This window comes from Vigna unguiculata, chromosome 9, assembly GCF_004118075.2.
Source record: "Vigna unguiculata cultivar IT97K-499-35 chromosome 9, ASM411807v1, whole genome shotgun sequence".
Taxonomy (NCBI): domain Eukaryota; kingdom Viridiplantae; phylum Streptophyta; class Magnoliopsida; order Fabales; family Fabaceae; genus Vigna; species Vigna unguiculata.
In genome coordinates this window covers 38,227,540-38,255,382 of record NC_040287.1, presented here as the reverse complement: position 1 = coordinate 38,255,382, position 27,843 = coordinate 38,227,540, and the positions used below count along the sequence as shown (strand labels likewise).

At 32.6% G+C, this 27,843-nt stretch overlaps 4 protein-coding genes, 1 long non-coding RNA gene and 4 other non-coding genes across 9 annotated transcripts; 4 read left to right on the top strand and 5 right to left on the bottom strand.

Moving 5' to 3' along the window:
* Positions 1-159: 159 nt before the first annotated feature.
* LOC114164006 (cellulose synthase A catalytic subunit 1 [UDP-forming]) lies at positions 160-6,300 on the bottom strand. Its single transcript, XM_028048457.1, has 14 exons — positions 6,051-6,300; positions 5,674-5,869; positions 5,416-5,594; positions 5,019-5,136; positions 4,745-4,934; positions 4,132-4,398; positions 3,685-4,030; positions 3,343-3,480; positions 3,136-3,261; positions 2,481-2,693; positions 2,102-2,366; positions 1,721-1,917; positions 1,251-1,601; positions 160-1,134 (listed from the first exon to the last, which is right to left on the bottom strand). Exons 1-14 carry the CDS (start codon positions 6,132-6,134, stop codon positions 550-552), a joined length of 3,255 nt encoding a protein of 1,084 aa, XP_027904258.1. The 5' UTR covers positions 6,135-6,300; the 3' UTR covers positions 160-549.
* A 1,955-nt stretch (positions 6,301-8,255) lies between these two features.
* LOC114196161 (protein OVEREXPRESSOR OF CATIONIC PEROXIDASE 3) lies at positions 8,256-11,648 on the bottom strand. The gene is made up of 4 exons (XM_028086713.1): positions 11,396-11,648; positions 10,817-11,245; positions 9,383-9,691; positions 8,256-8,802 (listed from the first exon to the last, which is right to left on the bottom strand). Exons 1-4 carry the CDS (start codon positions 11,573-11,575, stop codon positions 8,662-8,664), a joined length of 1,059 nt encoding a protein of 352 aa, XP_027942514.1. The 5' UTR covers positions 11,576-11,648; the 3' UTR covers positions 8,256-8,661.
* Positions 11,649-13,482: 1,834 nt separating this feature from the next.
* TRNAD-GUC lies at positions 13,483-13,554 on the top strand. The gene has a single exon. It is a non-coding gene; the product is annotated as a tRNA-Asp (tRNA).
* A 22-nt stretch (positions 13,555-13,576) lies between these two features.
* On the top strand, positions 13,577-17,384 carry LOC114163853. Its single transcript, XR_003599432.1, has 6 exons — positions 13,577-13,812; positions 13,888-14,144; positions 14,269-14,603; positions 15,470-15,589; positions 15,669-15,846; positions 15,937-17,384. It is a non-coding gene; the product is annotated as an uncharacterized LOC114163853 (long non-coding RNA).
* On the bottom strand, positions 13,964-14,045 carry TRNAS-GCU. The gene has a single exon. It is a non-coding gene; the product is annotated as a tRNA-Ser (tRNA).
* On the bottom strand, positions 14,450-14,531 carry TRNAS-GCU. The gene has a single exon. It is a non-coding gene; the product is annotated as a tRNA-Ser (tRNA).
* On the bottom strand, positions 15,955-16,036 carry TRNAC-GCA. The gene has a single exon. It is a non-coding gene; the product is annotated as a tRNA-Cys (tRNA).
* Positions 17,385-21,552: 4,168 nt separating the features above from the next.
* LOC114163852 lies at positions 21,553-23,998 on the top strand. Its single transcript, XM_028048211.1, has 3 exons — positions 21,553-21,773; positions 22,377-22,608; positions 23,447-23,998. The coding sequence occupies exons 1-3, from the start codon at positions 21,673-21,675 to the stop codon at positions 23,741-23,743; spliced, it is 630 nt and encodes a 209-aa protein (XP_027904012.1). The 5' UTR covers positions 21,553-21,672; the 3' UTR covers positions 23,744-23,998.
* Positions 23,999-25,445: 1,447 nt separating this feature from the next.
* LOC114164068 (UPF0481 protein At3g47200-like) lies at positions 25,446-27,378 on the top strand. The gene has a single exon (XM_028048551.1). The coding sequence runs from the start codon at positions 25,681-25,683 to the stop codon at positions 26,938-26,940; it is 1,260 nt and encodes a 419-aa protein (XP_027904352.1). The 5' UTR covers positions 25,446-25,680; the 3' UTR covers positions 26,941-27,378.
* Positions 27,379-27,843: the final 465 nt, after the last annotated feature.

The following is a 27,843-nucleotide window of genomic DNA, read 5'->3' as shown; positions in this document are numbered from 1 at the left end:
TCTATCGCAAATTTTAATAAATATTTTATTCATTGATTCTTTTAGTTACTATTCCGAAGACATTGAATATAAAAAGACAAGCTGAACAATAGTTTAGGTGCACACAGTACTGTTTGAATACATTTTCAAACACCCCTCAATTCTTCTGAAACAAAGGCGTCTCCATAATAATTGTCATTCATTTCTAAATTGCTCCGTCCCCTTCTGGAGATAGAGAAGGAACAATCAACAGATGAGAGGACATGTAAAGGAACAAAAAACACAGCACCTTGTTCGCTTTCAATAAATATTCGCATAAACAATTTATATTTTGTGGGAAAAAAATATAATGCATACACCTCAACATTACTACTATTCTTGTAAGGACATGTGGATAAATAAACAATAGAAATACGAATGCTACAGAGAGGGTACATTCCCATCAATTTCAGGGGCTCAATCCTCCAAACAACTTTGATAGGCTGAAAATTCTTGCTATATACACGACAGCAACCTTGAGTGTCTCCAGACAAGAGGGAATACCAACAGAAAATGAATGTTTGTAAGGAACTAACAGTTGATGCCACATTGACCATTGGTTAATCTGTTGGAGTCTGAGGTGAAGGGATCAATCCTCACCCAAAGCAAGGAGAATATTGAAGCAAGAAGAACTGACCAGACAATAACAATGGTTGGGGTACGATTTTGCCTGCCCAAGAGACCCTTCAAGAATGGGTATAAATGGGCAATGACCCAGATAGCAAAGAACAGCTTGCCAAATAGTGGACCCCAAGACTGGTAACCACTGTTTATGGCATAGGACACACCGGCCACAATCCCTACCAAATTCACAATAAGCACCGTTGTAGGAGGGATGAGAAGTGATGTCCATTTAAACACATAAAGCTCTGCAAAATCCCCATCCTCGTCCGATGCCTTTGAAGTAACAGTAAAATTTGTATCGATCCCAGCAAGCACTTTTAGAAGCCCCTGAAACACAGCAAAGAGATGTGCAGATGTTCCTCCGATAACCCAGAATTGTTCATTTCTCCACCAGTCTTCTATGCTGACCCCACTCCACCTAAGCTCAAGAATTGAAGTAGTAAAAATGGAGACGAAGAGGAGAATGAACCACATGCTGGCAAAGTTGCTTATCTGCATGAGGTTAACCGATTGTTATTGAACTTCCAAAATTTATGTAGTTCACATTGACAATTAGATCACATTAGGAATTATAAATTTATCAGCAAAAAATGAGAGAAATAGCTTACCTCGGGAATAATAAATTTATTTGTGAGGAGACAAAATGCAGGAAGCGTACAGTAAGCAATCAAAGGGATTGAAGTAAAGGGGTAGACAATGGTGTTAATATAAGCAAGTCTCATAAGGGGCTTCAACCTCCCATTGTATCCATACCACAAGGGACAATGCCTGCTAAGAAAAATCTCAATTGAACCCAGAGCCCACCGAAGCACCTGATTGAGACGATCTGAAAGATTGATAGGAGCAGAACCCTTAAATGCTGGGCGTGGTGGCATGCAATAGATGGAAATCCAACCACGAGCATGCATCTTAAACCCAGTCAAGATATCTTCTGTCACCGAACCATAGATCCATCCAATCTGATTAAGCCAGAAAATGTTCTATTAATATCTAAACAAGCTACTCATCAATGTTTCATCTCATTTCTTCGTACCAGAGAGCAGGAATTAAGAGCACAATGCTAAATTGGCGTGCTCACCTCTTTTCCCCATTCAGTCTTGTCTTCATAACCACAGCTGATAACGTGAATTGCTTCCTTAAGAAGAGTTGCAGGGTTTGTTGAAGGTGGAATGCCACCCTGCTCCATGAAAGTGGCAGCAATGAAAACTGGAGACTGACCGAAACGCTTCTCCAAACTCTTTTGAGACATAAGCAGTGACCTTTCATCGTCATAACCTTAAAAAGGACAGATTACATATCACCAGGGATAAGATATCTGTTATCTTGTTTTCAGATAATTCAGCAACTAAAGCAAATTAGAGAAAATTACCGGTAAACCTTGTCAATAGCATACATGTGACAATAAGAATACATGAAATAAACAGTCCACATGCATAACAAGAATTCCATAGTAGCATACCTTCAACACCCTCCTCTATGTCTTCCATATTAAATATGGGAACAGTAGATTCAGTTCTGTTCATCGCCCTCTTCTTGTCAATGTACTTCTTATTCCCACCCTTTCCCTTCTTTCTAGAACCCCAACAACTCTTTACAATAATGTTAGGTTCCAAATCTTCCTCAGTCAGAACAGGATCATAACCATACAAAGCCTGCCTGTTGAAACAACAACCAGTTCCCACATAGACTGGACCCTGAATACCATCCTGACCTTTCATGTTGATCTGAAAGGTACAAACAAGAGATGAAATTTAGCCCGGGCATTAGACAACAATGCAAACAGAAAAGATTTTCTATGTCGAAACCTAATAAATGACACAAATTAAAGTGAGACTTACATCAAAGAACACAATATTGCGATTGGCATATCTATCGTGCAAGTCAATGCCATCAAACCTCTGAGGAAATTGCACATAGCATGTCTTCTTTCCGAGAACAGGATCCATCATGAAACACATGGCTTCTTTCAGAGCTTTGCTATTATTAAAATAGTGATCACAATCCACATTCAGAAGGTATGCACCATTGGTCAAGACAGCAGACACACGAATCTACATCACACAATGTAAACCAAAGTTAGATATGCTTTTAAAACATATTTTTTCCGGTAAATAAAAATAGCATCCATATCATACCCAAGCATTACACATTAAAGGAAACGTATAACTTGTTTGCAGATGAAATAATAATAATAATTTCCTGTATTAACTCATACAAAATCCACATGATCAACTACCAACATTGTTCACATCCTAAATTCGAAAACTTGTTACTCAGCTGTTGGTGTATCATTGTGCCATGTTGAATCACAGCATTAGTTTTTATGTTATTTTCAACATGTATTAGTTCCAGCAAAAGCAAATGAGTAAAACCCACTGCCACACGTAAAAACCATAAACTTCAATGAGTGAAGCAAGATGCGGATGAAAGCCATTAATAAAAGCATTAACCAGCAAATCCATAAAATACAAAATAAGTTTCAGTATGACAAACCAATGCATTCATAGCTCCGGCCTTCTTGTGATGTTGGAAGCCTGGTCGCTTCTCACGAGAAACATAAACAAGTCTAGGAAGCTCATTTCCATCGGTATCCAGCCCTCCACTATGACCCAAAAACACCTGCAGAAAACAAATATTACAGCTAGAAAATACAAAAACTGCAAAAAGATTATACATGTATTTTGGAGAAAATGATAATACCTGAATCATTCCAGGATGATCCCTAGGATTATTTCCAGGCCAAGGAGTTCCATCCTGCATTGTCCAACCTTCCTCTGGCATCTTCTGAGCTTTGGCTACAAGGGCATTGATCCGTACTTTGAATTCTTCATATTCTCTCTGATAAGAAAAAACATTTATTTTTAATTTCTAGAACTCATGAACCGTAAGGTAAGCCACGGGTGGAGGGGAGTAAAGATGTAATATGCTCAAGTTATAGAACTGCGTGCCTTGCTGTCAACAAACTTTTCACTTGGTGCATTAAAGATATATAGATATAAGTATATAACTGGAAGCAGAAAAACAATTGCCTCAAAGAACAACCTTCATTGCTCTACGCTCCTTTACAAATGAGGGTTGAATCTTGTCCTTCAAGTAGTCAATCTTCTGTGCAAAATAAAACTCCGGGGCTCTTGGTTCAATATTGTGCTTTTTGCAGAAGGGCACCCATTTCTTCGCAAACTCAGCTGTTTCTGATAGTGCTTCAAACGTCAGCATAGCTGAACCATCATCTGATACGTAGCAGGAAACTTTGTCCACAGGGTAATCAACAGAAAGTATAGACAACACCGTGTTTGCAGTTACAAGAGGTGGCTCTTTGAGGGGATCCACTGTACTCACAAACACATCAACAGGATCTAGCTGTGATGGTTCTCCATCACGATCATATCTAAAAGAATACATGCTAAGATTAGTGATAGAAAAAGCCACATGATTGTTAAACCAAGATGCAAAAGCCCAACAAAAGATGAATAAAATGGCCATTCTGACCTTAAAGCAAGCCGTTCAAGATAAGTCTCACGATTAACTGGAGACCATTTTGGAAACTGATCCAGTATCCAGGATAAGGCAAACCAAATCTCACAAATAACTGATGTCAACCACAGTGGGTATGCATCTTTCACAGGGTGTGTTACACGATATTGCAAGAAGAAGCCAAGAATAATCAACCGGAGTACAATAACAACTCGATAAGGTGTGAGCTGAGATGAAGGAATTGGCACTACACGACTCATAGGTTGTCGAGCATCATCAACCCTGTCAGGAGAAAATAAATTTAACTTATAATAGAAGAAATGAAAATCAAAATGCATAAATATTGAAAGCTTGTACATTCTGCCTGCAAATTATGAACTTGATTGAAAAATATCTAGACCTATGACACAAGCACAAGTAAACTATTAATTTATCATATAATGACTGGGACTAAAGACAATCTTCCTAAGGAAGAGAATGTGAATCACCTTTTAAAGATCTTGAATGTCATTCAAAGAAAAAAAGAAAAAAAGAAGCGTCTAACCTACATTAGTAAAGACTTCTGCAATACTTTCCAAATTATGATCTATAATCATTAAAAATCAATGAAATAGTCTGAGTCCTTTACATTTGAAGTTCTTCTCCATTAGAACCAGTCCCTTCAACATCTCCTCCTTTCCCTTCAGCGTATCTACCGGTCATTTGTACCATATTTTTCTCCTGCTTGAGCTTCCAACCTTCAACCCTTTCTTTCCAGTCAACATTTCCCAGACCATAAGAATTTAAGTCCTTTGATGGGTCCACAATTCTTACAGGAACTGTTTTAATAACAAGATTTGGTAAATATAAATTTCATAGTAACCATTAAATCTCACATTGCAGCATCAGTTCTTTAACTCTACCTGGTTGCCTCGGATCAATATAGGGGAGTGAGTGAACCTTTTCAGATGGGCCCAAAGGACCTGAAGTAGTTCGCACAGATTGAGTATCAGGTGTGGCACATGGAATCTCACCAGACATCTGACCATATTAAGTTTAAAAATGTGATCAGAAGATTACATTACTCTCCAGACGACCATCAATAAAACAGAAAAAAAAAATGCATCATCCAGACAATTGAACATAGTGAAAGAGAGATCAAAAGTTTAGGCTATAATGTTAAAAAAACGTAGCACTAAATCCTATCTCTGATCTCCACACTTCTCACACCCTTGCACCCAGCTAAAGTATAAATATGCAGAGAAAATCTAAAGTACAATCGGCCAATAAAAACCACAATTCAATGGATTATATTATTACCGTTTGGCCATTGGTAAGGAGGGGAATTGGCTGCTGAGATTCACGTCTAGACGACGAGGAAAGGTCAGCATCTTCCTCCCACTGCCGCCTGGCCTTGGCCTTTCCCTGGGCATAATTAAACTCGTTCTCTATGTCATCAGAGTCCACTTCATCTTCATCTCCCTCTACTCGAGGACTCCCTGATATTTTCACAGTCACTCATTCAAATCAAAACTCGATCACAACAACACTGTCACCAAAAAGGAAAAGCCCACAAACCTCGGTGCCTCTTGTATCTAGTCTTGCACTGTGGACAAGACTGGTTCCCATCCTTTCGCTCGTATTCATAACAAGGACGACACACAGGGAAGGCGCACTCGTTGCAAGCAACAAACACATCACCAGTCGCAGTCAATCCAACAGTATCACCGCATATTTGACAGATTTGCCCATTCAAGCTCTTCAAGGGTTTAGACTGCAGATTAAGAGAGTTTCACTGAGTCGGAATTACTCAATTTCTTAATTTCTTAATTAATTGAATAAAACTCGAAGATCGAACTAAGTAACGAAAAAAGAACTCCAAATGAAAATCAGATCTGAAGCAGAAGCATAAAACGAGAACAACATTGTTAGGGAGAGTGTGAGAGTTAACTAACCCCGCTGTCAGAAGAATCGTGGCGAATCCGGACGAGCTCGTTCCGTTTGTGCGAGCCTGCGACCATTCCCGCACTCGCTTCCATCTTCACAGAAAAAGTGCTTCAGATCGAAGATCGCGACAGAGCAGAGAGAGATCAATTTGGAGGCAAAAGCAAAGCGTGATAATCTTCGCCCATTCAATACGCCATCTCTCTCACTCTCTCTCTCTCTTCACTTGCATACTACAGCTAGCTAAGCTAAGAACACGCTCTCACTCTCTGTTTTATGGTTATTACTTTACCGGATCAACCCTTTCCCGGTGCCTTCCCAAGCCGCTTAAGCTCCAGCTTTTGAGGCTCGGCTCAGTCGCTACATTGGCTTCTTCTCAAAGACCCAATCACGTATAGACACGTGTTAACCTCTCGAAAGAGACACCAAGCGATGCGGAGTTTCTCATTTGGAATATTTCCTGAAGTGGCACCAGCCTGTCCGAGCTATTACCGGTCGCTTCCGGTTTTCCTTTCACCCTCTGTCGGTGCCACACCATTGACAAATGTGCTCCATCATCCACCAAATTACAGATCTGCCCTATTACAAATATAATAACTGGACCGTTACAACTAACGCTGATTAATTTGTTGTCAAATTTTTGTGACAATACTATCAGTGACCGACAAAAGAGTATACGTGTCCATTTAATGAAAATATATTTTTAATTCATTTTTATATATGTCAATTGTATTATATTACATACATGTTTATAAATACTTTTTTATATAATTAAATAATTAAAATTACTTGCATTAATAATAAATATTTGTATACAGTAATGTTCCCATCATGTGAACTTCGAATCTGATATTTTGTTTATACTTCATTCATGTTGTTGTCGGAAAATGCTTTTAACAAAACCTGCTGTGAACCATTTGAAAACCAGTTTCATTTTAAGCTTGAAAATCAAAATTAACAAAAAACATATTTATTCGTCTAAAATTGGTTTCTCGTTTCTTATTATAAATAAATAAATAAATAAAACTAGGGTGTTGAATGAGTGGTACTTGGAAATTTTGGAGTTTAGACAGAACATCGGGTAAAACATTGTTTTCGGGTTTCTGTCAGCGGTTGCACTTTATACTAATTCAAAGAGGAACTTACACAGTTTAAAAATATGCCCATTGGAAGCTTATGTAGGATTACAATAATACTATAAATTACATACGTCAAAAGTAGTTGTCAATTTAAATCATTGCATTAATAATTGTAATCAATAATTCCTTTCAATAAATAAATATTTATTTATGCCTTGAAATATTTATTTATTATCTTGATCCAAATATGTTTATGATTAGGATCTTTTATAGTAAAGGAATTAAGTTAACAAAAATTATTTCATAAAATATAAATATAAAGCTTTACATACAAACTCCGGATTCAAACTGCATAGAGGTGTAGTCATATGATATGAGCTCTAAAAAAATCTTTGATTATCATATATATATATATATATATATATATATATATATATATATATAGAGAGAGAGAGAGAGAGAGAGAGAGAGAGAGAGAAAAGAAAAGGTGGACTGTATATAATATGGGATGAGTGAAATTTAAGAATAAATTGTGACTTAAGACTTTAATTTTATTTTTTCAAATTACACTTATATATTTTATTTTTTTAAGTATTATACTGACTTCGTTTAAAGAGTACACTTGTAATTGATAATCATGTTTTTCATTGAACATATAATTTTTGCTTTTAAATTATAACTGAATATATATTTAACTATTACAAATCTTCAAACTTTTATTTATAAATTAAAATAAATAAGTATTTTTCTATGTTTTTGTAAGTAATTTATGTTTAAGAAGACAAAGAAATTAAAGAATCTCGCTTAGACTTCGAAAACATCAAACTACTTGCAATGAAAGTAGTTGAGAAATTTTCCAATTTTTAAAAAAAAATTAATATATATATATATATAAAGTTTTTTTTCAAATATTTTGTTTACATTTATTAAATTTTAATTCTTTTATTTGAATAGAATATTTTAATTACTTTTCAATACAAAATATAAAGAATTTAATTTATACTTATCAACAAAAAACAATCACTACATGCTTCAGTAGAAAAATGTAATTGGTATACATTAGTTTCAAATTAATATTGACTCTAATACTCCCACAATTGGGAAATAATTTCATTAATGTAGATAAAAAATTCCTAATTTGTATTGACTAAAAAATAACTTTATTAATCTTGAGTAATAAAACTATTATTAATGTTGGTTGAACAAAAATTATAACTTACATTTATGTGATATTCACTACCTGTCTTAACAAAACATGTTTACCGAAACTATATCATCTTGCTCAAAAGACTATTACGAGACAGAACCAGAAGACCCCTTCTGGTACAACTTCTGGGTATTCGACAATAGAAGCAATTCATCAGAGGAAAGCAGCGCCATTTTCAATAGCCAGTATTTCACTGTCGTCACTATTTCTAATTCCTGTTCCTCGCATGGCTACCCCCCCCCCCCCCCCAAAAAAAAACATTACCAGAGTTAGTGAAACCACAATTGTAAAATTTGTCAGATCTTACAGCACAAAAACAGAACCGAAGACAAATCTTCAAGCGGTTTCAGGAACAGAGCGCTGGTAAGGTAGACGGTGATCTGGAACTCCTTCCTCAGCACGTTTGTCTTCAAACCACTTAACAACTCTTTTTCGAGGAATGTTTGTTACATGTACAATGCTGCTGATCATTGCATTCTGCATTGGTTCGAGGCATACAGACAAGGGTATCAAATTTAACAAAATTCGTTGTAAGGAAAACTATGAAATGATTATAGTAATGAAAAAATTATGTGTAGTTGCTTTAGGTGTTTTTAGTGTTATTCTCCAAACAGAATAGATTCACCTTTATGTTCAACTTTAATGCAAACCTTTATATTTTATACAAATTACCAGATCTTCAATTGTGATTGGAGAACAAAACAAAATGCATGACTCATGTTTGCCATTATCAAATGCAACATATCATATATGTACGTGGTAATGAAAATTAGAAAACATAGTAGTTTCATTAGGCAGACTTTTCTTCCTTTTCGTCAGCCTCCTTTTTTCACTACATTTGGTGCCAGTAAAGGTAACAAGTGAAATTGTGCATATATAGTGTTTATGAATTTCAGTGTGTAAGAGGGAATGAAGTCTCTATATCTCATACTAATATGGATGGAACATTTTAGTAGTCGCAGTACATGTCACGAAATTTTCCAACAAAAAATGACACAGAATCATGAAACAAAGATATTGAATTTATACAATATTGTAGCATGATAAAGGTACTTACAGTAGGTCGTTTTGATCTCCTATAAACTCTCTCGAGAGTGTCAACATGGGCCTTCTTCAATCGCTTTTGAGCATACCAATTACGTTGCAAGGTATGAACAGGTACTTTAGCCTCGGGTTCAGATTCAACTTGATCAATACTTGTTTCTTGAAGGAGAATCTCACCGGGCTTAGTTTCAAGTGATACTGCTGTTGTTGCGGGTTCATCAGGTATAGTAAGACTCATCATTAAGAGATTTGGAGGAGGATCACGAAGTAACTGAAGAACAAGAGCCCTATCAAGACAAAGATCGGCAGCAAGATTTTTTATCTGCAATGGTTCAAAAAGTGAACTTGAGGAATGGAATCCTGAAATTGATAGAAGGGTCGGTTCTGGCAACTTTGCCTTTTCATGTTAAGTATGCATGTTTGCATAACAATAAAATGAATCCACTCATGTACTCTTAACCCTTAAGATGTGGAGAAAACAAAGCAAAAAGTATCTTATCTAAAATTCCTGAGGAGTAAGCTCTTGACATGGTTCAATCCAATATACTCTAACCTTATTTTATGATCTAGTCTAATCCTGTTTTGACCGATCCATTAATCCTATTCACTTGTATTAACCTTGTCTTTCCGCCAGATTTGTAGGAATTCTGGAAATGATTTTTTTTTTTCTCTTTCTTCTTTCTCCTCCTTGAAAATTGGGTTAACAAAATACATTTAATGTGAACCAAGATTTTTCCAGGAAAACGCCATTAAAACATAAGGCATTTTCTTCATTATTAAATTTATCCAAGGCAAAATAATCCTTCAATACAGTGTCCATGACACACCCATGATTACTGATTTTCTCCTAATTTCTCAATAACTTAACCACATGGACACATATACTACCTTCAAATTTGCTCACTTTCAAGCAAAGTTCAACCCACTATTTTAATCTGAATATTTCAATGAAAAAGAAAAATAAAATTTCAGACTGAAGTTAAGTGTTTGCAAATTAAATTAAGATCATCTGCAGTAACTATAATGAATGGCAATTAATAAAGAATCCAGGTCATTCAAGGAGCAAGCAACCAGACATGACGGTTCTTTATCGATCAATCAGGCTATAGTTAGCTTCTAAGTTCTACCTTCCCTGACTACTACTAAAAAGAGACTATAAAATCAGAAGATGCACCATATTAGCGACCATGTTGGGATAAAAGGCTTATAAACTAATTGACATTTTCCCAAACTGATCGTGATTAAACATCACAGAAGCACTTCAAGTAGGGAACAACAAATCAGAACACTTAACCTCTGTCAAAGGTAACCAAAACAATCCTATATAACCTTGGTTATGTCTCATAAACATATTGTTATCAGTTATCTAATCATAATAGTCAGCTAATTAAGCACATAAATGAAATGGAACAAGCTAATTTCTTAAAATAGTGAACAAGACACTTACACTTGTTTTGCGGCGGCCGGCTTTCAAAGCTCTGGCCAATTTCTTCATCTGCCAATTCTTAAGGTTCAGTGGCTTTTCATCTCCATCCTCACTCTCACTATCATCACCATCACCATCGTCATCCTCATCCTCATCCTCATCCTCATCCTCATCCTCATCTTCATCTTCATCTTCATCACCATTCTCTGGATCACTACCAAGTTCTACGTCGATTACATCCGAGTTCAACAATTCATCATCAAAGTCCCCCAAGGCATTTTCCAACTCACGTTCAAGCAATGCCATCTCTTCTTCAGTTATCCCATCTTCGTCATCATCATCTGACAAACCACCGCGTTTGAGATCTTGTTCGAGTTGGTTGAAGAGAAGCTCGAACGCGTCCATATCCTCCTCGCCGCCCTCAGTAACATGATGACGAGACAGTTTTTTCTACAAAAGATAAAACGATAAAATTAAGTGACATTGAATCCGAACACGAAGAAATCTAAAAGGCAGGAAGATAGGGAGAAAAATGCATAGAGAATTAAAAAAAAAAAAGAGAAATATAGAAGAGTGCTAATATTGTGATATTGAAATTACCTTGTTTTTTCTCTTTTTGGAAGCAGCAGCGACGATTGAAGAAGAGAGGTTACGAGCGCGAGAGGAAAGAGGAAGAGAGCAGAAAAATGGTTTTCGTTGGAAAGGAAGAGTAAGGGATTGAGGTGGTGTGAGGAAAGGTTCAGTCCGCGCACACGATAAACACTGAAACGCCGCACTCATCCTTCTCTTCTTCCGGGTTTATCCGCTGCCTGCCAGAGATGCGTTTGATATTTTTCGGGGTTTAGAACATTGCTTCTTATTTTAAAAAGATGAATATACATCGCTCTCTATTTTAGTTATTTTAATTTAATTTGTTTTTTATTTTCATTTTATATTTAATTAGATCTTTATTTTTTGTTAAATTTTAGTTAATTTGTTTATTTTTACTAACGATTAAATAGTTAACGTACAGTACGTGTCAACTTTTAATTTTTTTTTATTTTATTTTTGATTCTTTCAAAAAAAAAATTGTCCACGTATCAAATGGCATGTGTTATTTGCTAGTTTGTGATTTTGTTATTTTTTTTTTCAATTTTAGTTTCTACATTCATTATTTTTTTCAATCTAATATCTATATTTGTTATTTTTTTCATTTTTATCCTAATTTTAGTTAAAGGACATCAATTTTGTTAGTCTAAAATTGACATCAAATTTTATATCTTTTAAAAAAATTATACTAATAATTTTTTAAATCAACATTTTTATTAATTATTTTTGAAATTAAATTATAAATTGAATAAATTTTTTATATTTAATTGTTAAATAAAATAAAATTATTTAAAATATTATAAGAATATAAATATTAAATGTTTGTTTCTAATATTTATATTCTAAAATAATGATATTTTTGAAATTGATATTTAAAAATATTAAAAATATCTTAGAAAATAAAGTAATATTTTCAAATTAACATTTAAATATAAAATATTTTAGATTTTAATTTAATATCTAAAATGTAATAAAAATATTACATAGTTTCAAATATCAATTTTATAAATGTTAATATATATTTTTAAAATATATTTTAGTAATATTTTAAATAATTAAACTCTATTTAACAATTGTACCTAAGAAATATATTTAATTTATATTTAAATATAATAATTTATAATTGAATTTAAAAAATATTTAATAATAAAATTTTAAATGTATATGTATATAATATTTATAAAAAATTAAATTTGGTCTTAATTTGAAAGAGAAAAAAGTATTTAATTTTAACAAAAATTGAGTCTAAATTAAAATAAAACAATGTTACGTGTCAGTTTGTGATTGTATTATTTATTGTTGTTCAATTTAGTCTAATATTCATTATTTTTGTGAACAATTTTTTTAAAATTAAAAGAATTTAAAAAAATTAAGAAACTAACACGTAACATATAATATTAAAAAATATTAACTATTTAAATACTGTTAATGAAAAAGAACAATTTAATCAAAATTTTACGAAAATAAAAACATAATTAAACACAGAAAATACCAAATTAAATAAAATAACAATAGAAATCAACTATCCACAGTTTACGTAGATGATGTATATTTATGAATCATTAAGTTTAGAATGAGATTTTACTATGATTTCGATCGAAAAGTTTTAAATAGAAAACTTTCTGAATCTTTATTTACTAAGTCAAACTTTAATTTAATTTTTTTTTTAATTTGTATTGATTAAAAGTTAGAAATTATACCAGATAAAGGAAGAATCAACGAATTCAATGATTTTGAAATATAAATTTTTACATAACCAATCCAAAACTTTGAGAAGTTTTAAAAACAATTGAACGCTGAATATATTTGTTTTCTAAACTTTTAGCAAAAATGACTTTAAACCTCTAATTTGTTTAACTTTTTTTTTTTATCTCAAATGTTTTTATATAGTTTTTAGAGAGAAAATTAAGTTTTTCTGTAAATTGAAATTAACCTCTGTATAAAATAATTTTGTAGAAGTTAGATGTACTTAATAGAAAAAAAATAAATAAAAGAGTTTGTTCATAAAATAAAACTATATTCTATATAAAATAATTTGTAAAGATTTTCACGAGGGAGTTATTGAACAAATCTACTACGTAATTAAAATCAACAACTTGGTCGTTGTAGTATAGTGGTGAGTATTCCCGCCTGTCACGCGGGTGACCCGGGTTCGATCCCCGGCAACGGCGAGTTTTTATTTTTTGAATTAAGATTCAATCTTTTTATAAATTAATTTCAATTTTTGAATTTCCCTCGAGAAATTAGTAAAGATTTATCCCAAACCCTTTCCGCGCTTTCTTTATTACCTCCGTTGTGCCTCTGATCCTAACTTCCACCATCGCGCCCTGTCGCTGTTGAGAGCCTTCCCGTCTTTCCCTCTGTTCGGACGTATTTTCATCGTCGTCGTTAAAGCTTCAATTATCGCCTCTTAATAGCTATATCACATGGTATGTTCCCTAGCCCTAAGTTCACCCCCTTTCGTTTATTAGAATTTTTATTAAAATTGAAGACGTCGTTTTCAGGTGGAGAACCATGCATTTTAAGAGAATTAGCTGATAACGTTAAAAAAAGAAAAAGCATAACAATACTAAAAATTGACGTCGCCTGAGAGATTCGAACTCTCGCGGGGAAACCCCATGTACTTAGCAGGCACACGCCTTAACCACTCGGCCAAAGCGACTTTGTTGGGACTTTGGAGGCGTCGTTTGCAGGTGGAGAATGTGTAAATTCAGTTCATGGGGGATTAGCATGCTGCTAATGTTGTTAGGATCACTGGAAGGTTTTTTGCCGGTTACTCATCTCCTTTTCTTTCGCTTCTCTGCAATTTTCTCATTCAATGCGTATGCTTTTCTGCACTTGATTTTGATTCCTTAATTATGTAATGAGTTGTTATTGGTTTGCAGGTAGGATAATTGTTGTGGATTTCTCGCTGGTGACAGATTTTCGAGAATTGCAGGCAGTGAGGAAAACACTTGCAATCGTGGCGGCTATTTGAATTTCATGCATTTTAAGAGAATTAACTGTTAATGTTTTGTCTTCTTTTTTTTTGTCAGAAAAAAAAAACATAAAGATATTAGAAAATGACGTCGCCTGAGAGATTCGAACTCTCGCGGGGAAACCCCATGTACTTAGCAGGCACACGCCTTAACCACTCGGCCAAAGCGACTTTGTTGGGACTTTGGTGTCAATGATTTTGTGGTTTTGTTGAAGGAGGTGTTTATTTGTTATATGTGTTTTGGTGAGCATTCACAAACTCGAATGAGTCTTTATGTGAATTTGTTTCGACTTTATGGATACACCTTTTTTTTGTTTAATCTTTGAAACAAGGTTGTTTATAGTTTGGTTGCAGGTTAGGATTATAATTCATCTTCTTGGGCGATATTTTTTGTTATCAATCTTCTTCTCTTGGTCATAAATCAAATTCTTTGTTGTCTTTTTGTTTCTTTTATCAGATTACTATTGTAGGAAGTGTGGGTTAGGGGCTTTGAAAGACAGGTTTTTAGTTTAACTTCCAAACATACTACAGACATCAAAACCCCTTTGACTGTCCTATTTGATACTTTGAGGTGTTTCCTACTTTGCATCTCACTTCTTGTTGAAATTTAATTGCCTACAGTGTTATTGTATCCTATTTACATACGTTGCTTGTTATACTTGATATTATCCGTTCTTTTTCATTACTAGAAGTGAGATTTTTAAAGAGTTTTGAAAATTTGGAAAAATAATTACTACTGTTTTTCATCTAGATTTTGTAAGTTTCATCAAACATTAAATCACTCAAAATATAAAGTATAACAGTGATGATTTTACTGTGAATGATTGTAACCCTTCAATGAATAAAACAAATTTGCTCTCGTTAACATTAAATCTATTTCAAATTTTCCTTTTTACAGTAATTCATTAATTCCTACTATCAATTACTCTTTCCTGACTTCATTTATAGTGATAAAACTTTCTTTTTCCTTTTGTACAGTTTTTCTTTTTCTTCTGTGTTTGTGTGCCATTTATTGGTTCTGGTGCTACTTGTCGATGAATAAATCTGTTTCTTCTTTTTTTCTTCTCTTGAGTAATGAGTTCAGTGTTTCACCTTTGCAACATTTTTAGTGGACTTTCGGTCTGGCTAGATATGTATACTTATCTTCAAGTGGAGCATCTTGTGATGGGGATGACACTCCCGCCTTAACTATAAGAAATAAACCATGTTGATCTTCTACTATGAGATAGGTCTATTTCTATCTTTCAAAGCAGATTATAAGATTTTACAGTTAATAATTTAGCTGAGGTGTTGTATTTGTACGTGCAGTTCCAGAAATATATGTCATATGATGATTTAAGGGTTAGTTGGCTTAACATCCTGACGAGAAGAAAAATTACCGATCAAGGATCGTCAAGTGTTCACTTCAAACAGTTCTATAAAGAAAGACATTGCATAACAGTGAAATTGCATGGCTGAAATTCAGTCTACGAAAACACCATCCACTGTAAGTGTCTTATTCTTTAACGCAAACATTCATCATTCATTTGTTACTTTTCTTAAATTCTGCTGAGAAGAAATCTTCTCTTTATGACAGGAGCAATATTAAAAATGACGTCGCCTGAGAGATTCAAACTCTCACGGGGAAACCCCATGTACTTTGCAGGCACACGCCTTAATCACTCAGCCAAAGCGACTTTGTTGAGGCTTTGGTGTTAAGGATTTTGTCGTTTTGCTGAAGGAGGTGTTTATTTGTTACATGTGTTTCGGTAAGCATTCACAAATTCAGATGATTCTTTATGTGAATTTCATTCGACATGTACCTTTTTTTTTTGTTTAATCTTTGAAACAAGGTGGTTTATAGCTTGGTTGCAGGTTAGGATTATAATTCATCTTCTTGAGCGATATTTTGTTATCGATGTTCTTCTCTCTGTCATAAATCAAATTGCTTATTGTCTGTTTTTTTATCAGACAACTATTGCAGCAGTAAGTGTGGGTTAGGGACTTTGAAAGACAGGTTTTTTAGTTTAACTTTCAAAAAACACTATATTAAAGTATGCAGACACCAAAGCCTCCTTAGACTGTCCTATTTTGATACTTTGACAACGTCCCTTCTTAATTAATCACTTTTTGTTGAAATTTAATTGCCTACTTCAGTGTTATTGTATTTTTGCTCTGGTTATTCATTGACGTCATGTATAGTGATAAAGCTTTCGTTTTCCTTTAGTACAGTTTTTCCTTTTCTTCTGTGCTTGTGTGCCATTTATTGGTTCTGGTGCTACTTGTGAGTGAATAAATCTGCTTCTTTTTTGTTCTCTCTCGAGTAATGATGATTTAAGGGTTAGCTGGCTTAACATCCTGATGAGAAGAAAGTTACCAATCAAGGATTTCAAGTGTTCGCCTCAACCAGTTCTATAGAAACGACATTGCATGACAGTGGAATTGCATGGCTGAAATTCAGTGTAAGAAAACACCAACCACTAAAAGTGTCTTATTCTTTTATCGCAAACATTTACCATTTCTTTGTTACTTTTCTTAAATTCTGCAGGGAAAAAAAATCTTGAATTGGTTATTTTAAGAATTTGTTTAAAAAGGCCACTTTTTTTTAAATAATTGATTTAAATAGTGATATTTGAAATTGTTTATTGTAATATTTTTTTGAAAAGTCACATTTTAAATTAGTAAAAAGCCAATGTAAAAACGAATTTTTATGGCTATTTTCTTATGATCATCAATGTAAAAATTCTGAAATAGTTAATGTAAAATGAGCATTTTTTTTTATAGTATCAATGAATTAGACATTATTAACTAGTTTGAATAAACAAGAGATTAAAAGTATAATTTACTAAAAAAATTAAGCGTAGTTGTGACCTCATACTAAAATCATAAGTCATTGGATTCAACTTGTTTAAATCATTAGTTAACGTTAACTGTTGATAAAAAAGGAGTATACCATTGCGGACAATAAAATAAATATAAAAACCGAAAATACTAAGAAATATCGTCTAGAGACCAAAATAAAAAATGTAGAAATAAGAACCAAAAGATGTTAATTGTGCAAGTTAATGATTGAATTGCAACCGGGGTTCGATCTATCAATTTCTTAAAAAAAATAAAATAAAAGATAACAATGTAAGTCCTCCTCATCAATGGTGCTGTAAAAATATTTTTGCCATAACATTAGATATTAACCTCACTCAAAAAAACTAAACTTTACATAGTCCATATTTCATATTATATAAGTATATATATATATATGAGAAATTCAAAAATGAATATTGTATATATCTGATTGAATAAAGTAGATCGGAGAAAATTTATTCTCATATACAAATCTTTCGACAAGTTTATGAATATTGGTTGGATTAAGATGAATACTAGTAATGTAACTTTAGAAAGATTGCTTATGTTGATTTTTTTTTTAGAAATAATATAAAATAGGAACAAGAAAGTTGGTCACAACCCGTGGACTCATCCATCGGCCTATAAAGACGAATGGGTTGAGTTAATATTTTCAATCTGATAACCTATTTTGGCTTGATGAACCTATTTTGCTAAATTGGAGGCTAAAGGAGGAGCGAGTTGACTAGTTAAACCTTCTTTTCTAAATAAAAGTAAAAAATGTAATTTAAAAAAATAACTTTTTTATATTATATTTTCTTAAAGGTGTGTATGTACAATAATTACAACTTAAATTATTAATATCTACAAATTAAATTTGAATTATTAATTATAAAGTAATTTAATATATAAATATAATCATTATTTTACTTTATTAAATTAAAAATATTAAAAAATCAATAAAAAATTTAAAAAATATTTATATGATAAATATGTTTTTGATATATATATATATATATATATATATATATATATATATATATATATATATAATTTAAAAATTAAAAACAAATAAAAAACTTTAACGTGATAACTAGTCTGTCAATTAAAAACAAATAACATTTTTTGACAAAACAAGTTACACACTTTGTGTTGACAAAAAGAAGAAGATGAACATCTTCCTCCAATAAGGAGTTTTGATGATGATGATGACTTATGAAGAAGTATGGAAGACTTGATGATGATGCATGGAAAAATGTTGAAGACTTAAAAGAATGCTTCGATTCAAGAGATACATTGAAAGACTTATGGGTTTAGTTATTTAGGTTTTATAATATGTGTATGTTATTTGAAATAGTTAGATCAGTATGTCAAGAGTCAAAAGGCAAAACCCATGTAGTAGAGCACTAAGAGAATTTTATATATTTGCAAAACTCACTGGAATAATCGATTATTCTTAGTGATAATCGATTATCTCAATTAAAACTGATTTTTGAGAAAAGCCTCTGGAATAATCGATTATCCTGACTGATAATAGATTATCACAGCAAGAAAAATATTTTCATAAAAGTTTCTGTGATAATCGATTATCACTTATGATAATCGATTATTTATGGCAGTTGCGACTTAACTTTTCATATTCTTAACCTAATTTCTAAATAGGCTTCTATAAATAGAGTGGTAGGCTTTCATTATCAAATACAGAAGTTAGAGAAGTCTGAGTACTTGAGAACTCTCTGTGGAAAGGCTTTGAAAAACCTAGTGTGGGTAGAGCGATAACTTTCATCAAGTGGGATCTTGAGTGATTGAGTGCTGCTGCTGTTGCTAGGAGAAGCCGATCATCCTTTGTGGGATTCAAAGGAGATGTTCATTCCTTGTGTGATTCAAGGAAGGTGTTTTCATCCCTTGTGGATTTCAAGGGAGGTGTCTTCATCTCTTGTGTGATTCAAGAGAGGTGTTTTCTAAACCCTAATCTTTCTTATCATTGATTGTAAGTTTGGTTTATTTTAGTGATTTAGTTAATCTCGTTTTTGAAAGATTAACAACTGGACGTAGGGTCTTTTGATCCGAACTAGTATAAATACTTTGTGTAATTTTCTCTTCTCTACTCTCTTTATTTTATTGTGTTTATTAAAATAAAGGAAATATTTTTAATTGATCTTTGATACAAAAAGGGAAAATATTAAAAGCACAATTTTTATTAAGAACCCAATTCACCCTCCTCTTGGTTTTTGTCCACACGCCCAAACATTCCGCTGCGCGATACCAACACTTTGGTTTGTTTTGTTATGGTGGACCGACTTGGGCTGATTTGCTTTTTATGGGTCAATGGCAAGTTGGATTAAAACAGACAATGCAGACCCGTTTTATCACTTCTAATTTAGATAAATATATCGGTAGTTTCTTTGTTTTTTAGGTGCAAAATTTTTTAAATGATAAAATTATAGAAGTTATTCTTCTATTGAACATTATGAGGAGACTCGCTTTAGACATGTTTGCTTTGAAATGTGATTCCAAAGTGTATATAAGACTTTTTTTTTATCCTTGTATTATTCCTTTTTCTCTTAGAATGAGATGGAGAAATTATCTCTCAAGATATGTAAAAGAATGATATTTTAGTGTTCTCAGATTTTAGGGAGAAAATTTGTTATATGAATAAATTGGTTTCTATGGGATTAAAAAATAAAATTCATTATAAATAGTATAATATTATGTCATGTAAAATTGCTTTTGAATTTTTTTTTATATAATAGGTGTAAACTTTCTATATTTAGAATTGTTTATCTTCTTTTGAAGAAAATTTGTGATGTATTTTTTGTACATGAAATTGGTTTGGTCTTCAAGTTTTTTGTCGTTATTTTTTCCTTTTTAATAATATTTTTCATATGATAACAAATGATTAGTTTGTTTTGAGATGTCATAGTACTTAATGATATTTAACATGACTTCAAAACATTATAAATAAGAAAAATAAAAATGAGTATGATCAGTTAAATATACCTAAAATCTATTTGATTTAATTAAATTGAGAATATATATTTAAACATAATCTCACACAAAGAAAAAAAAAATGTGCAACAAATGTTGTGTTAAGAATGAAAATATCTTTAGAATAGTTGTAGAACTTGGACAAGAAATTCAGGATGTCGAATTAAACTTTTTGTACATAAATTATTTTTTTAATAAACAAAAAATCTTCATTTCATCTATTAAAAACATAAACATAATAGTAAAATCCAAAAAATATGACTATCTTTCACTATCATATCATAAAAAATTATAAAAAACTATCACTAAATGTAAAAAATTACCTAATATAAAATAAATCCTATAATAAAATAACCAAAAGGAAATATCATTAAATATAAAAATTACTTAATATGAAGTGAATTAAAGTAGTTAAAATAATATCCAAATTATCTAAATTAAGTTGTGAATAATATATAAATATAAATATAATTTTAAAATATATAAAATAAAATAAAATGAGAAAAGATTTGGGGGAGTCGTGATTTCTTTTGTCATATCCAAAATGTGATTGAAAACCAAACAAAACTTTACAGGTAGATTATAAAAATTATAAAATAAAATTTAGAGAATTATATATATATATATATATATATATATATATATATATATATATATATATATATATATATTAGTACTTTAAACGAAACATAACCATGATATAAGGATGAAATGAATATGTCAAAATAAATTTTTTCGTATAATTATTTGTTGAAAAATTATCTTTTTTATATCTCACTAATCACTTCCCTTTTAAGTATAATCATAAAAAAAAACTTATATTTATAAAAAAAATAAAATTATGAATGTAAAATAGATATAAAATTTACTAACTTTCAGAATCTTACAGTCCTTATTTATTTTATGGTATTATTAAATACAATTGAATGCATAAATGACTCCTACTTTTTGATATAAGTCTTCTCATATTAATGACTTTAGCCTATGTCTTTTTATCTAAGTCAGTGCATAGCAGTTGAGTTGTATTAATATATCATTGTTTGTGGTGCTCACGAGTAATATTGGTAATTCTATTTTAATAACTGATCACATAACTTTCAATTTTTATTAGTGCATAAAATGATTGCTAGTATTATTCAAAAGAAAAGATTAAAATGCTGAATATATATATATATATATATATATATATATATATATATATATATATATATATGAGATTCAAACAATATTCTAAACCAACTAACCCAAAAAAAAAAAAAAAAAACTAAAGGAGCTAATTTACTAACAAAAAATGTTAGTTTTATAACAGACACTTTTGGGAACAAAAAAAATGTTCGTAAATTCGAATGATTTAAAAATTGAATTGATAATTTAATTTTTGCAGAAAGGAGAAAAAAAGAAGAAAGGTATGAAGTAGAACACATAGAGAGGGATACCCTGTCGCTAATAGCTGTCACGGGGAAGAGGTTGGACTGAGTCGAGAAGCTTGAGATCCTCCCTCTCCATGGCAACTTCCTCAAAATCGTCGAAATGGACCGACAAAGTTTCATCAATAGCAGCTCGCATCTTGTTCCTTCTCATCATCTTTCAGATCCCTCTTTTCAGGTACTACCCTCCTTCACTCCTTCCCAATTTTTGTCTTTACTTTCAATATCATCATCATCCAACTCTTCCAAAAAATAAAAATTAAAAGGGGGAAATAAGGGAAGAAAAAGAAAAAGAAAAAGTTTGTGTTCGATTAGACAGAAATCGATATTTGATCAGTTTTTCATTTATGTTAAACCACCTTTGTGCTTACAAATGTTAATATCAACTCTTAAATTATTAATCGTTTGATGGTTGACTTTGATCATCTTCACACTTGCTACCAATTTTACTTGGTTTATTCTGTGATCTATTATAACCTTGTTGTTTGTGTTGTTATATGACAGTTAAATTACTTAATTAAGATGTACTCTCTAATTGGTTGATAGAGTAACTTTACACTGATAAATATGTGGATAATTGAATCAGGTAGGAGAAGCTAAAATTCGATTGTGGACAAGCTAAAAATTAAAATTCAGTGACTATATGAAGAAGTTTCTACAAATACATGAACTAATTTTAATCTATTAAGAAGCTAATTTCAAGTTTTCTTCTTTTGTTGTTCTTGAAGTTATTAAAGAAAAACTAGTCCACTGAGCTTGTTTGAAAATTATCCTTTTGCAGGGTGAGTTGCAGATCTGGCATGTGCACAAACCCTTTGCATGTCACATCGTCGCAGTTAATTGCAAGTGAAATCTTTCCTGCTGTTGTGGTGAAGGGCCTTCTGTACCCAGGGGCTGCAGTGAACGGCCTCATCCACAACATGACCATTCCAAGTTGGGATAGTTTGCTGGACTTATATAATTTGACCAATGTGAAGGAAGCTTCTGCAGTAACTGATCTTCAGCGCTTGGAGGTTAGACAATTTAGTGTGTTTGGTTTAAAGTTTGGTAGCTCAAACTCAAGTTTGCTTTGCATCGAAAGTCACAAAAGTCACAAATGATGTTTGACAAATCTTTATTCTGTTTCATTGAGCTCCAAACATGGGTTGCTTTCAAACAAAATCATAAAACTTTTGCGTTGGATGATATTTTCTATTTCATTCAACCAAACTTAATTTTTCTGCAATCCAAACATACCCTTAATCACCCTACACCTTTTGTCTTTTGGTTGTTGAGGTATTTTTTTTGGCATAAAAGTTAAATTAAACCTACTTTCCATTGTCTAGAGTTGTTTGTTCTTGTCAGTTGGTGATACTGATGTCTTTACTAAGTTGAACACTAAATAAAAGTTGATTATTGGATTTCAGATTTTAGTTGCCATCCAAGGAAATGAAAAAACTCTGGCCAAAGAGAATACTTTGTTGATAAATTAAAGAGGCATTATTGTAAAAGTCATGCAAAATGGGTGCCGTCGTTGTTCTTCCTATTCCTGTCTATTTGCAAATTGTTATTTCTTCATCTGCCTTGTGGATTTATCTATTGATTTCGCTGTAAGAAACCCGATGGTTCCATTTTTCATCGGGTTTCTGTTTGTATGTTTGTTTTGATACTTCTAGGTCCTAAAAGTCACATTAAATGTGCTCCGTACTAAATCCCTGTCACTCTTAACTATTTGCAATTTGATATACCTTCATCTGCTGTGTGGATTTTTAATTTATTTGATTTGTATCTCACAATTCCATTTTCCATTTGGTTTCTGTTTCTATGCTTCTGCTGATACTTTCTTCTAAATATATATCAATTGTTTTCCAGGTTCTTGCGGGAAGCTACTTCACAGTGGCAGGAGCACTTGTGGGTGTTCTGAAACCCGGGAGAATGAGCGTGTTTGGGAACCTTCTTATAATTTGGGGTCTGGTAAAAGAAGGGATTTTAGGAAAACCAGTAAATTCTGACCCTTCAAAAGCTGTGTACGTCTACCCAACAATGGTGATTGCTTTGTTGTGTGCTTTCTCATCCGTCAAGTATGATGTGAAAAAGGTTGTTAGGTCAGCCCCTGTCAGGTCTTCTGCTAAACCGCTTCAGAACTCATCTAAGTCTAAGCTGAAATAGGCGATTCTCATGTTGGCAAGTTAAAATTGTACGCTTTCCACCCACATTCATTTTGGAACATTTAGTTTAGTTTTTCCAGAATCATTACTCATTTTGCTATAATCCTTTTAATTCATTTGAGCTTGTTGATCCTTCTTTAGGAAAGAGGCTTAGCAACTTATTCATAAATATAGATATCATCAATCAACTGATTCAAGTGTTTGTTATATTAGAATAAATAACTAATGATGTCATTTTTAGTGTCTTTTCTGTGAATAGTTTGCTGTACGAGTGGGTATAGGAATAAATGTCTTCGAGAATTGTAGTTGTGGTTTTTGAAAAAAACATAGAGTTCTTCCAAAAATTGGTCTGATCTGGTGATACCAGAAATTTCAATTCCTTGCAGCCAACTTTGGCACACCCAGAATTAACAACGACAAATATCAGCATTTTGGTAATTCCATTTCATGTCTTTCTGTTTGTTTATGAAAAGTGATATATGTTTGCAAACCAGAGGTGTGAACGTGAACAACAAAAATAACTGATGTAGGAAGGACATAAAAGGAACGAATTACAATTTGGTATTTTTGAAGCCACCCTTTGTTCCCATGGAAAACGTATTGGTACATGAAATTTATTCATATAATCTAACACAGTAAAACAAATGTTTTTGTTTTTTATTTGATGAAGATCACGGGTTAGGGCATACTGAAGTTTTATGGTATTTAAAAGTTTACCGAGAAATATCAGATTGTTCTAGTGAAAAACAAATACAGTCAGTAATTTAAATCCAAGTTTCGAACAAAGTTATGTCCCACACTCGAGGGCCATCTCGAAATACTTGTCAATAGAAACCAACGCCAAAAGTGATATTCCAGCACAGGGTTGAAGCAAAGGGAATCACAAATAGAATTATAAAAATGAAAAGTAGCTGAACAAACAAAAACAAGAGACAATAATTGCCTTAAATATAATGAATTTGATTTAATAACTGAAAAGAAAAAGAATAAAGAAACATACAGGGTGCTGATATTTTCACAGGCACATGGATTGCTTTTGTGTGTGTATGTGTGCAAATATCATAACAAATGGTACTGAATATTCTCCGCGACATGCATCTTTCTCATTCTATTATTTTCTCGTTTCTAATCAATGTGAGACTTAAATTCATATTTAAATTATGTTTTACAAAGGAAGTTTTATTAGAGATTAATGAGATCCGGGTCTAATCATATGAGACATCGACACCAAAAAATATTTAAATATGATTTATATATTTTAATATTTTTTTTATGCACATGGAAGGATATATCAGTGCCACCTAATTTTTATTATGTTCTTGTATATTAATTCTGACAAAGAAGTATAGTTCTATTTCATTCTCATTCTTCATATCTTTGAGTCTGAAGCCCTTCTGAAAAAGAAGGTAAAATCTTAAACCAAAATTTTCATTCTTATACATACTTACCGTCTCCTTCGTTCCATCAAAGAAAATCTATGGATTCTGCGAGGAAGCTTCTGTTTACTTATTCTGTGGATTTTCTACTCCCACCCAGTGAAAATGCTCGGTGTGAGACTTTATTACATCACTATTCGACAAGTGTGTCGTTATCCTATGTTTCAAACCAACGTACATTGCCCCCACACTCACCCGTCCGATTTTCATCAACGCTTCAGATTCGCTCACTAGTAACACTGTATATTAAAATAGTACTTTTGTTTGTAAAGATTTTTCTAAGCCATTCTCGTAAAGACTGAAATCGGTTCCAGACGATGTTTCCCCTGCAGAAAAGCAGAAAGCATGAAACTTCGATGCGGGGACTTGGAAATTCGATCGAAAGACAAAGGAACTGGGTAATAGCTGTTATAGTTCGCCCTCCGATCTAAAATTAATAGCCATAGTTTCTAGATTTTGCTATCTGGATTTGTTTTGCGCTTAACGTTACTGGAAAAGAACGATGGCTGAGAATGGTGTTGTGAACGGAATTAGGGCGATGCTGGAGGAAGCAGAGGCTCCCGTAACCGAGAAGTGTTGCATCTACAAAGTGCCCTTTGATATCCGCAAACTCAACGAAGAAGCCTACACCCCAAAGGTTGTTTCTATAGGCCCTTTTCACCACAATAGCCCTCACCTCCAGAACATGGAAAGACACAAACTCATTTACTGCAAGGCTTTTCTTGAACGATACCAAATAAGTTTGGAGAGCTGGATCCACTACATAGAAAGGGTGGAGCACGAATTTCGCAGTTGTTATTCCGAAACCCTTCACTTCACCAAGGAGGAACTGGTGAGGATCATCTTTGTGGATTGTGGTTTTATATTTGAACTGTTTTGGTGTATCTTTTATGATGAATGGTTGGGGAAGAACAACGCCTTTCTCATGAAACCTTGGTTAGCTACTAATATAAGATTAGATCTGTTGCTGCTTGAAAACCAACTTCCCTTTTTTGTTCTTGAAAACCTCTTCAATCTCTCCTTCGCCTCTGCACCTGCTGCTGCTACTAACAGAAAAATCCCTTCATTTCTTGAGTTAACCTTTGACTACTTTATCTATTACAATAGATCCAAATTGACATCTCAGAATATTCGCATAATGCACTTCACGGATCTCATAAGAACATTTCACTTGCAATACCCTTTGCAACACCGGATTGAGACTGATGAATCGATAATGCATCTTCCAAGTGCTACTGAGTTATCAGAGGCAGGTGTGAAGTTTAAGGTGGACACCCAAAGTGACTGCTTACTAGACTTGAGATTTTCTGGGCGGGTTCTTCAAATCCCACAGTTGAAAGTGGAAGATTGGACTGAACGTTTGTTTCGCAACATGGTGGCTTTGGAGCAGTGTCATTATCCTGAACAATCCTATATTACAGATTATGTTGCTATATTGGACTTTCTTGTGAACACCAGCAGAGATGTGGACTTACTTGTTCGAAAGAGAGTGCTGGTGAACTGGCTAGGGGAGAGTGATTCTGTGGCTAACATGTTTAATGGTCTTTGGAAAAACATCACTCATATAAATCTCAATGCTCAGTACTTTCTTCTCTGCAATGACTTGAATGCTTTTTCTAGAAACCCTTTGAATCAATTGAAGTCCACTCTGAGGCGGGATTATTGTAACACTCCTTGGCAAACCGCTGTTTCCGTTGCTGGAATTGTTCTCCTTGTTCTCTCTTTGGTTGAAGCAGTTTGTTCTATCTTGCAAACAGTGTAGCAGCAATAGAATATGCCTCCTCCACGACAAGACTTCTCAATTTCGATCATTGTTAAATGCTGAGTCATTGCGTTCCTTTTCTCTGGAAATGTTTGGATGGTTTTCTTATCTAGATGTTGTATCAGATTGATTTAGTCTTTTGCTGATTTCTTCATCACGATGGGGATGATGCATATGCATGAAGTTCAGTGCTCTTGTGCTAGACTGTGGTGCAAACTATGATTTAATGATGCTAATTCTTTCTCAGCTAGAGGGTTGTTGTTTTGTGGTTTCACTACATATTCACAATTTCATACAGTTGAAGTTAGGAAAATAGTTATGTTTGTGTGTGGTTTAAACTATTTATTAACCATGTCTTTCTAGCAACATATGAACCTCTAGAACATTAAAAACAAAAGAGTTTTGTGAGAGTTGTTTAGAAAGGTAATCTAAGATTATTGAAAAGTTTATTCTTTTTTTTTTATTTCTTTTCAATTTTTATTAATATATTTGAATATTTTTTCTCAATTATATGTATGTTATGATCCCATTTTTTTTTCAACAGGTGTTCAATTTAAGCTTTTGGGGGAATATTGAGCCTTGAGATCACAGAACAAATCACACTACCTTATTAGAGAGGGCACATTAAATGCTACATAAGGTTAAAACTAATACCACCTCATCACTACACATATCATCTAGCTTTTACTTTCTTTTTTAAAAGTATATATTTTCTTCAATTATTATATATTTGTTAAATTCAACCAAGAACGAACTATTTGTTTCATATCATTATTACATTCACTATCAATAACTTTATACTTAGCAAACCAAAGATTTTTAAATAATATCAATTATTTTGTGATTTTTAAATGATATGAATTATTTCGTGAAAGAAGTTAATTTTGACCAAGACATTGTTAA

Bases quoted from the DNA above. Each gene is read 5' to 3' on its own strand.
- LOC114164006 (XM_028048457.1), bottom strand. From the start codon at position 6,134: ATGGAAGCGAGTGCGGGAATGGTCGCAGGCTCGCACAAACGGAACGAG. The intron at 4,399-4,744 runs GTAAAGGACTCA...TTCTCCTGACAG, and splicing joins AATGGAGAAGAACTTCAAAT to GGTTGATGATGCTCGACAAC. The intron at 3,262-3,342 runs GTATTATCATTT...TGTTTTCTGCAG, and splicing joins ATCATCCTGGAATGATTCAG to GTGTTTTTGGGTCATAGTGG.
- LOC114196161 (XM_028086713.1), bottom strand. From the start codon at position 11,575: ATGAGTGCGGCGTTTCAGTGTTTATCGTGTGCGCGGACTGAACCTTTC. The intron at 11,246-11,395 runs GTAATTTCAATA...TATCTTTTGTAG, and splicing joins CCAAAAAGAGAAAAAACAAG to AAAAAACTGTCTCGTCATCA. The intron at 9,692-10,816 runs GTAAGTGTCTTG...GAACCATTGCAG, and splicing joins CCGGCCGCCGCAAAACAAGT to ATAAAAAATCTTGCTGCCGA.
- LOC114163852 (XM_028048211.1), top strand. From the start codon at position 21,673: ATGGCAACTTCCTCAAAATCGTCGAAATGGACCGACAAAGTTTCATCA. The intron at 21,774-22,376 runs GTACTACCCTCC...ATCCTTTTGCAG, and splicing joins TTTCAGATCCCTCTTTTCAG to GGTGAGTTGCAGATCTGGCA. The intron at 22,609-23,446 runs GTTAGACAATTT...ATTGTTTTCCAG, and splicing joins CTGATCTTCAGCGCTTGGAG to GTTCTTGCGGGAAGCTACTT.
- LOC114164068 (XM_028048551.1), top strand. From the start codon at position 25,681: ATGGCTGAGAATGGTGTTGTGAACGGAATTAGGGCGATGCTGGAGGAA.